Genomic DNA, 13,365 nt, shown 5'->3' with positions numbered 1-13,365 from the left:
GATGTATTTGACAAGTTTAGAAGCTAGGACATATTCTGTTTTACAGTTTATTAACTTGATTTATAACTTTGAAATACATGGACAAGCAGTTTGGATTCTTTCTCACAGCCCAGCAAACATTAGTGAAGAAGCGACTGCCTTTTGCATGGACCGTGAACTGATACGTGATGTTTTCAACAGTAGGAGCTGTGTTGTACACAATTCTCCGTATGTCTCATCTACTTCTGTTGCTGTAGGTGCTGTTGACTCGGTTCTGACTCACAGGAACCATGTGTACCTATCTTGAGACATCTCTAACTGTGTGTTTATGGGAGATGTGTTCCGGTGCAGTATAAGAATACGTATTTTTTTCAACTCACAGGAATATTTTGAGAGAGGGGATTATAACATTAAAATATTCACATGAATGACTTCTCAGGAAGCTAGTTCTTCATCAAGATGCTTCTTTACCACGCAGTGCCGCAGAAATGTTTCCCATGCACAGCTTAGGGCTCCTTGTTGCAGCCACAGAGCCAGTCCATCTCCTGGTCAATCCATCTGTAAATCCTCTTCTTTTTCATGACCTTCTAATTTGCCAGCATGTTGCTTTCTCACTGCCAACCCATGGTGACCTTATACGGCAGGGTAGCACTGCCCCGGTGGGTTCACAAGTTTGTCATTATTGGGGGCAGTAGAAAACCCTGTCTTTCTCCCTGGCGACGTTGGTGGTTTCAAATGGCTAACCTGTGGTCGCCAGTCTCATACGTGACCATGACACCACTAAGGATCTTTTTCTTGGGCTAGTTTCTCCTTGGGTCATGATAGATGAAGTCTAGCCCTTCTCACGTCTCGAGATGACCTTGTTCCAAGACAGATTTGTTTGTTGCAGCAGTCTGAGTTACTTTCAATATGCCTCACCATAATTTAAAGGCAGCAATTCACCTCTAGATATCCTGATGCATTGCCCAACTGTTATATGCACATGAGGTGATTAAAAAACAAACAAACATGACTATGGTCAGGCTCACCTTAGTCATCCAAGTTATTTTGAAAACCAAAATATAGAGAGTGTTATGTTCGATTCATTTTAATTGCCTTTATTTTCTTCAGAATGGATTGCTCTGAAATACAAAAAGATACTGTTAGTGTATATATAAGGGTGAATGCAAATGTATTCAAGTCTTATTTAAAGAATGAAAGACAACTGAATGCATTATTCATACAATTGGCCCCATTATTTCATGAACCTTCTTTGAATCTATTCATCCTTTATGTAACTTTACTCAGTATGGTGTGTGTGTGTGTATATACATATACATTTGTATTTTATTTCCTATAGCTTCATTCAGACCAGGATAAAGGAGATGGATCACTCAAATATATTTTATCTGGAGATGGAGCTGGTACTCTTTTTATCATTGATGAAAAAACGGGTGACATCCATGCCACAAGAAGAATTGATAGGGAGGAAAAGGCCTTTTATACCCTGCGTGCACAAGCTATTAACAGAAGAACTTTGAGGCCAGTGGAACCAGAGTCTGAGTTTGTGATAAAAATCCATGATATCAATGACAATGAGCCAACATTCCCAGAAGAAATTTACACAGCAACTGTTCCTGAAATGGCTGTTGTTGGTAAGTTCCCGTACAAAATTTACGATGACAATGAAAAATTTTCGGCAAAATTCTATTTTCATTTATCCATGACTTTGAAAACCTCGTGTGTATGTGTGTGTGTGAAAGAGAGGGAGAGAGAGACAGAGAGAGAGAAAATTTTTAAATTCTATAGTCAATTTTTTGACATCATCTTTGTGTGATCAGAGACAGAGAGAGAGAAAATTTTTAAATTCTATAGTCAATTTTTTGACATCATCTTTGTGTGATCAATTTACGGGCATCATCCTTGATGCCCTATAAAGAAACCCTTTTAATGATCTCTTTTGGGGTAAAAGTGATCCTGGGAAACCATTTCAATGTATTTCTCCCAAATCTTTACATCATAAACACGTAAATGCTTCTTTCGTGAGTCAATAAAATGCTCTTGAATTTAGGTTGAAAGCTGTAAAAATATTCATGTTTGGGATTGCTTTTCTCTAATGGACTTGGAGAGCAGCTATGTGAAGTCATATTCCCAAACATAATAATACAGTTAAACCCTGTGGCTCTCCAGGCTCATAGCAACCGTCAAGATGATCAGTGAATGCATGATGCTATGGCTTAGAAGCTGAGCTGCTAACTGCCAAAAAAATTATTCAAACCCATAAACCACTACAAAGATGTATGTACTGGGAAGGGCCTGTCTGTTTCTATAAAGATTTATGACCTCAGAAAAAGTATATAGGGTCACTATAAGTCAGCATCCTTTTAGTAGCAGGGGTAGTTATAAATAAATTAAACTCTAAACTCACTGTCATTGAGTTGATTTATAGCAACCCCGTAGGTCAGAGTAGAATGACCTCAACGGGGTTCTAAGACTGTAGTCTTCACAGAGTGGAAAGCTTCACCTTTCTCCCTTGGAGCCCCTGGGGGCTTCAAACTGCTGACCTTGTGGCTAGCAGCTCAGCAAGTAACCCATGATGCCACCACCCATCGCATATACAGATATAAATAGGTATAGATATATAGATGTACATATAGATAGCTAGATATAGATACATAATAGTCCAAATTTATCTTAAGAATACATCTTAGTTATTTAGAATATGTGAATGAAAGAATTGCAATGATTATCTAAATTGTTTCAAATCAAGTATTCAAAGCCATCCTTTAATTGCAACCATTATACATAAGATCCAATAAATGAAAACTGCATTCAAGATATTTGAAAACTACTCTTTGGTGTGCATTAATGGAAGTTCTGTTTAAGGGCAAAAAAGTTAAGGCTGATTTATTGTTTCATCCTTCTTAAAATTACATGAGAATGACAGATAATTAAAATTATAAAAGAACATTAATAAAACATCTAGATATAGCTATCAATATGTTTGATATTGATATCAGTCAGTATCACTCTGGTGACAGAACAGGTTACATGTTGGGTTGCTAACCAGTGAGTCAGCAATCTTAACTCACTAACCGCTCCATGGGAGAGAGCTCGGCCTTTCTGCTCCTGTAAAGATTTGTAGCCTAGGAAACTCAAAAGGCAGCTTTACTTTGTCCTAGCGTCGCTGTGAGTTGGAATGTACTTGATGACAGTGAGGTTTTTATTTAGAATGTCCATACATTTATCTATCCATATACCATCCATTCATTTATACTATCTATCATCTATCTACTTATCTAACATTCTATCATCTGCCTCTTTTGTAGTTAGTGGAAGAATGAAGGCATTTCCCACATGTGGTTAAATTTTATAAACCCTTTAATAAACATTTCCTATTCTCCCAGGTCTACTCACACTGGAGCATTTATAATAACATCTCCCCAACCCTGCATTTTTCAAAAGCATTGTCTGGGACTGTTACTTAAAATTTTATTTCACTCAATCCCAAATAATTTGACCAATTTCCTTATTACATAACCCTTTTAGATATACTGAACTTCATTAGATATCTTTGAATAGTTCATGAAACTTGGTATCTTTTTGGAATGCTTCTAAGTTTAGAAATTAATATATTCATAATATTGTATTCTAGAGAGTATGTTAATTATTTTTATAGTTAATGAGTCAAGAGGGGGAAGAAGAACATACTTACTCCTTTGTGATTAGATATGCCCTTTCCCCAGAACAAATCTATTATGTGAAAATGAATTTCAATATCAAACCTGAGCATTTGTAAAATGACTGAATTTATTATGATCTGATACAATGTAGCATTACCTATTGCATGCATAAAGAACACAACTATTGACTCAATATATAGCATACATAAAACCCAGTATTTTAAATAACATAGATACATATAGGAGTTGATACGGATAGTTATAGACATAAATACATAGATATAGTATATATTTACATATATGCTAATACATATACACACAGGCACAACAAATATATATACCCGCACCAATGATTTTCATCCAAATATATTTACAAATGTTTCTTTAAGAGGTCATTGTTAAAGCCAAAAATCACGTAAGTCTTCAATGAAAACCAGTGCTTTTGCTCCTCCTTCTGGTGCTGTGCAGAACTAAGCTGACTTTGGATACTTCAGGTACTTCGGTGGTGCGAGTCACAGCTACAGACGCCGATGACCCCTCGTACGGGAACAGTGCCCGTGTCATCTACAGCATACTGCACGGTCAGCCCTATTTTTCTGTGGAGCCTGAAACAGGTCAGGAAAATAAATTACTTTATGTTAATTCAGTACTTCTTTACGATGTCTATGTGTAGAAGGAGAGAGAATAAAATGTTCTTAACACTTGATATGAATTCAAAGTTGAATTGTCGGGTCACTTAAATGGAACTATATTTGTTGCTGTGTCTTGAGATGACTAGAATATGCTTCGGGTATGAATTAGGAATTAAAAAGGACACACATTATAAAATGTTTAATCTAATCATTGTTTTGCAATTTCTGAACCATAAAATTAATAGCAAAACACTTTCTGTCTTTAAAAAATGTTGCTATTTTTAAGTATCTGTGGACTTAATCATATAATCATAATTGAGAGATGTGTATGAGAATAACTAAGGATTTTTCTGTTTGTTTCTTTTCAAGGTATAATTAGAACTGCCTTGCCAAATATGAACAGAGAAAATCGAGAACAATACCAGGTAGTGATCCAGGCCAAAGACATGGGCGGCCAAATGGGTGGCTTATCTGGAACCACCACGGTGAATATCACCCTGACAGACGTCAACGACAACCCGCCTCGATTCCCCCAGAGTAAGCTGTCGTTACGTGTCTCTTTGCTGGGCATTTGTATTAGATTAACATAGAATATTGTTGTGTGCCAGCAAGTCAATTTGAACACACGGAAATACTGTGGGATAGTGGACACTGTAGGATAGTGGACATAGGCTGTCCAAGGTACTGAATCTTTATGGAAGCAGACTGCCTCATCTTTCTCCCATTGGGCAGCTGATGAGTTCCAACCCCTGGCTGACCTTTTGATTATCAACCAACCAACTAAATCTTGAGCCGCCATGGCTTTACTTAAAATAACTATTATAATTATTAGTAATTGGCAATCATTTAATGTAAAAAAAATAAAAAATATCATATGAAATGACCAAAACTTGTGTTTCCTGATCATTTCACTGTTACTAAAAGACAAAATTAAATATTTTACTCTTTTTATTTTTAATGTTAGTAACAGGAAATAATCTTACACTAAAGTAATCTAAGTCATGTATTTACAAGAGAAATTACTTGATTTTACTTAGAAGTGTAATAAAGAGATTTGAAAATGAGGGTAGAGTTTTCTAATTGCAATTTTACTTTGGCATGTTAAAAGGATCAGCTAGAGAAAATGCTTCCTAGAAAGAATATAAAAATCAGTCAAATCTGCATTTAACAGCAATGTAATTGAAATCACAGCCATGCTAAAATACTCTGTGTATCTTTAATCCTATGATCTATTTCTTAGTCTATGTTACATAATTAGACCTCATAATCTCTGACAATATGTTCAGAATAGGTTAGGAACCATTTCTTATGCACATATATTTATCCTCCTTTCCTGTACAAATCATCGATGCATGCAACCAGAGAGGATGGAATCAGTTCTAATGGACTTTGCCAGGAATACCAATGGTCCTGTGGTTCTAAATGATTTCATATTTAAAGCTGAATGTGACGGAGACTAGGAACGTGGCAGAAAGTGAATGCTCATCATATTCTTTGTTCCCAGGAGCAGCTTTTTGTGTATGTGATTTCTCTGAAGTGGTTTGTATTTTGGCTTAAATATTTGTGCTGAAGTATTTTGCATTGTGATAAATGTAAAGAGCCATAGCAATATTTAAGTCCATAAAGGCCTCCATCAAAAATAATTTTGGCCTAGGAAACCCCAGGGATGTTTGTGTTTGTAAGACACGTTTTGCCTGTTTTCCACGGCATTGTTTTCCTGACACAAATTATGGATAGCTGCAGGATCTAGGTTTAATTGTTTGAAATCACTCTCAGAAATATGAGAGGATTCAGGTAGGATTTTCTTCAGCTGGCTAACCACATGCCAGTAATTTCGGTTGAGTCTCCTCCTGAATAGGAGGGTACATCTATCAGACATGCCATTATGGTAATTGAGCCCCAAATGAACTGAGGAAGGCTTCTGTGGTTGTTCTTGTCAACTAATCAGATTTAAGTCCCAGATTAATTTTGTCAACGACCATGGGAATAAAATAAATGAAAAATAATGATGTATACTTCTATTGAACATACCTAAAGACATATAACAATGACCTTCACATGTGCCTGTACATTTATGTATTTCTGACTACCTGCAGCTTGAACTTGTTAACTTGTTACCCACAAGATGAGTACACATCCAAGAAATACACGCTACCTTATTAATTAGCTATGCTAATTAAAGAATAAGACTATTCCTTAGGGGGAAAAAGATGTATTTTATTAGTAATAAATGCCATTTGGAGGAGCAGTGCCTTGAAATGTTCAAGAAAATATGCCTTGCCATCTGATATAGAATCCTCTCCCAAATGATCAGCTTGATAAAGCAAATGAATGTTTCCCAATTAAGAGAAGATTTTTAAATGTAGTACTTTTCAAGGGAAACCTGTGTTTCTTTGGTTTTGATTCATTATAACTTCTCTATTATTCATTCACCATTTGTGGAATATATATTTTAATTCAGAATTGCGATGGGCATCCAGGGTCAAATTGTATAGTCTTTCACATATTAGTAATGCTACTATGACCAATATCATGACGTCCTATAGTAGTTTTGTTGTTATTGTTTTAGACGCCGGTGAGTTTGTTCCAACTGTAATGACACAACACAATCAAACACTGCCAGGCCTGCAGCACCCTCACCACGGTTCCTATGCCGGAGCCCATTTTTGCAGCCATGGTGCTGAGTGCCTTCCTCTTTTGCGCTGCCCCTCCATTTCACCCGGCATGATATCTTGGTCCAGGGACTAGTCTCTCCCGACAACCTGTCAGAGTATGTTAGATGAAGTCCTGCCATCCTTGCCTCTAAGCAGCACAGTGGATGTACTTCTTCCAAGACAAGTTGATTTGTCCTTTTAGCAATCCATGGCAATTGTCTTATTCTTCTCCAGCACCAGAATTCAGATTCACGGTTCCTGCTGCGGTCTTCCTTATTCACCTAGTGAATGGCTTTGCAGTGTGCACTGCGCCAAGTTGTGTTGGAATAAAATTTCTCCATATGGCTCTCCGCCCACGTCTCGGACGAGCTCTGGTGGAGTCGTTGTTACAGATTGGATGCCAACCACAAGGACAGAGATAAAGCTTTCTTTCTATTTCTGTAATGGGTTACAGCCTGGGAAACCCACAGGGGCAGTTCGGTCCTTTCCTAAAGGGTCACCAGAAATCAGAATTAACTAGATGACTATGAGTGACCCTGTGGTTTCCCAGGGGACCGGTGGGATTATGCAAATACAGCAGGCTCAACATTGATAGAGGCGGCTGGTCAGTTTTCTTTATCACTCCCACCCCTCACTCCCACCCCAATTTATAAGGATTAGTTGCCTTGAAAGCAGGAGCAGAGAGAGAAATCCCAGAGCAATCAGAACTCATTCCAAATCTCTATTGGAACTGTTAGAGGCTGAGACCATAGACATCAGAGACTGTGGCATTCGGTCTATGAGACAGAGCAAGAGGAGCTGCGCCAAGACTATGGTGTAGTTAGGCAGAGTGATAGGCAGACTTGCTGGTCCACACAGACAGAAGCCAAGGAGAACCGACCACGTGGCTGAGGACTGCTGAGCAGAGGTGTGGCTGTAGACCAATGATTGAAACCTTACATCTTACTGACCATAATTTGTTTAAACTCTTACCTTCCATAATAAATCCCATCATTGTATGGATTAAAAGTACAGTCTGGGTGATGACTGCAACACATTATAGAATCCAGTACAGAAGCAGAGTGCATGTGGAGAAACCGTTGGTTTCAGAGTAAGTAAAAGAGAATGGAGTGTTGTGGCATGTCCCACCCCTGCCTCTCACCCCTGCCTGCTATGAATAGAGAAGCCAATGGAAGTCAGATATGGACCCCAGGTGTTACTGTTGAAGTTATTTACTGTCTAAATTTTTTCCCACAACAGCTAAATCAGGTCAGCAGAATTACTCCCATTCTACAAGTGTAGAAACATGAGGTAACGGCAGTTAAAACCAAAATATGAGAAAAGGAAAGGATGTGTTGAAATTCAAGTCCAAATTCAGATGTGCAGCATAAAGCATTTAGAAGATCTTTAGAACATCTTGTGTCTTGTCAAATTATTATAAACTTAGAGATGTGGACATAATTGATGGGGTTTTATTTTCTCATTATCTTTTCTTCCATGAATATTTACAACCAATGCTGACTCCTGAGAATACTCAGTCATGGCAATTAGAATGCTATTTTGTAGCATGATTCATCCAAAATCTGGAACGCTAGGTATTTTTTATTTCTGTGTCATCTAATTGAAGTCAATAATTAAAGAAAATACTCCATGTGGATATTCTGTACATATAACTGATATTTCACATCATTGTATGTGCCATATTGCTGCAACCTTACCACCATTCCTGGTAATAGTATTAGTTCACAACTAGCCTTTACTTTTATGATTGCTCTCCTTGTAGAAAATCGGCACAGGAAGTTCAGGGTCAGCGTGACAAGGAGAGCAGACCAGCGCTGTGAAAACTACCTAGACATACAACATGATTAATTATTTTTTTCTATTATCATCCTTAAAGATAAAGCAGGAAGCATTTTTTAATTATGTATTTGCCTTTAAACCAGTACTATCCTCTAAGGCAATCCATATAAAAATTGAAATGTTTCATATTACCTTTTTCTCCTTATAAATAAATATCCAGTTTGAGGAAATGACAGGGAGGCCAACTCTGACCTACACAAAAGGGAAAGAGAATGCAAACCAACACCAGCCCCAGGCCAAATACCAGAGGGCACAAGGCAGGCAGGATTCCCTTCACCATCATGGCTTACCCTATTCTAACACCACTTCGTCCTTTCTAGACTCTCGATTTCTCTTTGGGCTTGATAACTCACTGCAATGGCCACATAGAACTCACAGGCATGATTCATGGTTATGGGCTTCATGGAGAAGCTCATGGGTCATACAATATTAAGGATATAGTTCTTTTGTCTGCAACTCCTCAGTCATGCTGGTCTCATGTTTGTCTCTGGTCCTAAGCTTCTCAGGTTCCTGGTCCCGTGGTCTCTATTTTTTTTACATTAACCAAGAAGTCCACTGTTCGACTCCGTAGTCTCCACGTTTCTGCCTGCTCTGGCTCATGGTCTCAGCATGCCTCCTCTGCTCTATCTCTGGCTCATGGTCTCAGCATGCCTCCTCTGCTCCATCTCTGGCTCATGATCTCAGCATGCCTCCCCTGCTCTGTCTCTGGCTCATGGTCTCAGCATGCCTCCTCTGCTCTATCTCAGGGCTTTGGCGCTACAGCTCCTGCTTCCTCTGTCGCTAGCCACCTGTAGTTTGCGGGTGGCTCTTCTTTCTGGGATTTGTCTCTTCCTTTTCTGATGTGGATCATGAATACACCCAGTGGACTGGCAAAACAGACTCAAACTCCCTCACTGCCATTGGGTCAACTCATGGCGACACGCTGGGGGTTTCTGAGACTGTAACTCTTCACGGAACTAGAAAGCCAGTCTTTCTCCCTTGGGACCTCCGGTGGTTTCAAACTGCTGACTATGCGGATTGCAGCCGGACAGGCAACCACTACATGCCATGGCACCGAGGGGCCACACGCCCTATATGCACGAGTCTACCCACTCATTTAAAATTATAAAGACATAGAAGAGTTTTAAGAAGTTCCACTTTACCACTGGTTACACCAAGCATGCTTTTTTTATTGTTTATTTTCCCAATGTGCATACAATCTCAGTTTAAGCTCTTCCAGTTGCAGTCAATAGCCTCCTGTGGCTGTGGCTGCCCTCTCTGCCCCAGCTAAGGAGAAGAACCTGCGATTTGCCAGTGTGAGCACACACGCAGACTGCTGCTTTACTTAGTTCCTTTTTTCACCTTGGTCAATTAAATTCACCTTTATTCTTCAATGTCATTACTCACTCAAAACTCACAGCCATTGAGTTGACACTGACCCATAGTGATCCTATATGCCCCGGTGGGTTTCTGAGACTGTAAATTATTTCCAGAGTAAAAAGCCTCATCTTTCTCCTGTGGGGCACCTGGTGGTTTGGAACTGCTGGTCTTGTATTTAACAGCCCAACATGTAGCCCACTGTGCCACTGGGGCTGCTGGGTAGTGTCATTAGTACTTGATAATAGTATTGACTTTTTGAGACTGATTTAGTATATGAAAGGACTTTAAAAGTTCATAGAAAAATTATATTATCTTGTAAATGTCATTTCAACAAAATTGTTGAAGCACCTTCTTCTACAGTTCACTGGGTTCAGTGTATGTAAGTCTTCAACAAATATCAATTTATTGATTTGCACCAATGATATTCTTGGTTATTGGTTTATTGCTATTAAATCTCATCCAAATAGGGCCACAACATAAACTCCCATACAGTTTGGCTAATGTAAACTAATTTCCCAATATGCTACATATAGGGACAATCCATTCTAAGTCATTAGGAGGAGAATCAGAGAGACCCAAACTCAGATACACTACATCATTGTTGAGTTTATTTCATTGTGTGAACCTGTGACATTCATGCTAAACCAGTGACACTAGTCTTCCCCTGGGGAGACACATAATGTCTTACAACTGCTTGGTTGTCTCAACAGCCACAGGAAACTGCTGGCATGAGGGTCGCTGTATATGCAGTCTCAAAACGCTCCCGATCAAGAATGATGCGGGTCAAAATGTCAATCGTTCTAAGGCTGAGAACAGTAATATATATCATGAAGAACAGCGCAAGTCAAATCCTACAGCCATTTGTTTTCTAAAAATATTTATTGAGAATCATCTTTCATAGGAGCAGAGCCCTGGAGATAATTCTGCTAGATGTTGGGTTTATAACCACAAGGCCAGTGATTTGAAAAACCACCCATTCTGCAGGAGAAAGATGAAACTGTCTCCTCTCATAAAGATGTATAAACTTGGAAACTGTACACATGGGTGCTGTGAATCAGATTTGATGAGATATGGCAGTCGGTTACATCATTAGATATTATTTTGCATTTTTTTCTATTTTAGGTATTTTAGGTGGCTGTATAAAATGAAGGTTTTTGTTTTTTCTTATAATTTCAAAGAGCAGGGGAGGCAATCTATAAACAAAACTCTTATGTAATAACCAAGAATTGACTCAATTCTGGGTAAAATGGTTAACAGTGAGGAAGTTTCAGAGCCAGCAGTGTATGTTCAATTGAAATGTCAGTAAACACTTCACTGAAGAAGTAATATCTCATCCAAACTCTACAGAAGGAACAGGCATCGTGTAAAACTTTAAAGGGAGAAATCTAATACTGTTGTTGAGAAATGAAGGCAAGTGTGGCTTGGCCATATCAAATAGCAAACAGGCTTGTAGGGGATGAGTTTAGGGAGTGCCTGCTCACAAGGACAGTGGCAATAATAGGAAACTCCTGTTTGACATAGCTAAGGTATCCTTATAGATAGCACTGTGCTTTTAAAAGTAAGTCCAGAGTGCTCCTCAGAGGTAAGGATGGCAAGGCTTCCTCTTATGTACTTTGGATGCGTTAGGAGAAACCATTCCCTGACTGTTCCCTGGAAAAGAACATCATGCATGGTAAAGTAGAAGGGCAGCAAAAAACAGGATGAACCTCAGCAAGAAGGAATGACACAGCGGCTGCAACAGTGGGCTCAGCCAGAGGATGTGAGGATGGCACAAGTCTGGGCAGCACGTTGTTCTGTTGTGCATGTGGTTGCTGTCGCTGGAAACCTAACAACTATAACAGCAATGTGCACAGGATCCAAGCCATGGGATTTTCAAGGTGTGGAGGTCATACAGTTGTGAAGATTAATGCAATATAGATAGACATGAAACCTGTGTTAAAATATTGCTTAAACTCTTTTGCTGCAGATATTAGGTTGTATTTTTCACCATAACAACCATACATGTATTTAAATTATTGCAGAATATTTGGATTATTTAAGATATTTTAATTATAAGAAAAATGTTGGTGTGGTTGTTGTCAAGTTGGTGCTCATTGGAAGTGGCCCAATGTATAACAGAATGAAACATAATGTTGTTCAATCCTGTGGCAATGTCATGGTCATTGTCAAGCTGTTACATTATTGGGTGCATTATGTCACTATATCTCATTGAGCATTTCCCTCTCCCATTTATTGGATAACTCCCCCTTCACCAGAAATTGTTCATTCCTGATGGCGTGTACAGTATGAATCACTAGAAGTTTCAGAAACGATGCTGTGATCCATAGCATTTCCCCTCATTACTTTTAGGAATCACTGAAGAAAAAGTTGATGATTTCTTACCTTCAAGTGACAGGCTCTGTGTTGGCAGTCAGGCACAGGGAGATTCCTGACTTGATTTCTGACTAGGAAGGCCTTAGTGTGCCGTTAAAAAGAGCATACTTCATTTAAACATGTTAAATGTAGCACAGAAGCAACTTAATCCAGAAAGTCCTGTCTCCTAGTTTGGTAGAGTAGCAGGGAGGGCTTTAAACATTTGCTAATGACCATCTAAGAGACCCCTCTTTGTCTGTTCTCTTCTGGAGCAAAGGATAAGGAGGCCAACAGAAGATTCGAGGGATCAGTCTGTGCAGAGGACTAATGTCCTCTAAGGACTATAAAGAACCTCTTTGGACCTGTGATCAACAGAACTACATGGTGCTTGGCTACCAATTACTCTGACTAGAAATGCAATAGAAGGTCTGAGTTAGAGTGAGTGAAAAATGTAGAGCAAAATACAAATTCGGTAAAACTTTCAGGCCTGCCAAAGACTGGAGGAAATGCCAATTCCCTCTGACCACATTCAAATTTGAACCAGAAGCCCCTCCTGAGCTACCTCTCAGCTGAATTAAAGATTTGATTACAAAATAAGAGATAGCCCCCGGTAAGGTATTCCTTAGAAAGATAAGCTAAAAGAGGTGAAAAGGGCATCATGTTTCCAACATTCACTAATGTTGGAAGGTCAGTATAGACAGGAAAATCCAACAATGGGATCAGGAAACCTAGCTTGGAGTGGGGCCAGTGCTGGCGTATTCCATGGATTACAACCAGGGTCACAGAACAATTTGTGGAAGGACTATTGAATGAAAACCTAAGTTGATATATAACCTTTTATGTGAAGCATAATAAAGTGTTTTTACTAAAGAAATGGTTTTTAAAATT

The 13,365-nt window shown here is 38.9% G+C and overlaps 1 protein-coding gene across 1 annotated transcript in view; it reads left to right on the top strand.

The window, feature by feature from the left end:
* Positions 1–13,365, top strand: part of CDH10 (cadherin 10) — a 125,211-nt gene that overhangs the window by 60,923 nt on the left and 50,923 nt on the right. The window contains exons 2-4 of the mRNA XM_075542552.1: positions 1,319–1,613; positions 4,136–4,255; positions 4,643–4,810. Of these exons, the coding sequence (XP_075398667.1) occupies positions 1,319–1,613; positions 4,136–4,255; positions 4,643–4,810 (583 nt within the window). The remainder of the gene's footprint in view (positions 1–1,318; positions 1,614–4,135; positions 4,256–4,642; positions 4,811–13,365) is intronic.

The sequence above is a fragment of the Tenrec ecaudatus genome, chromosome 2, assembly GCF_050624435.1.
Source record: "Tenrec ecaudatus isolate mTenEca1 chromosome 2, mTenEca1.hap1, whole genome shotgun sequence".
Lineage (NCBI taxonomy): Eukaryota > Metazoa > Chordata > Mammalia > Afrosoricida > Tenrecidae > Tenrec > Tenrec ecaudatus.
This window is presented reverse-complemented; position numbering and strand designations above follow the sequence as displayed.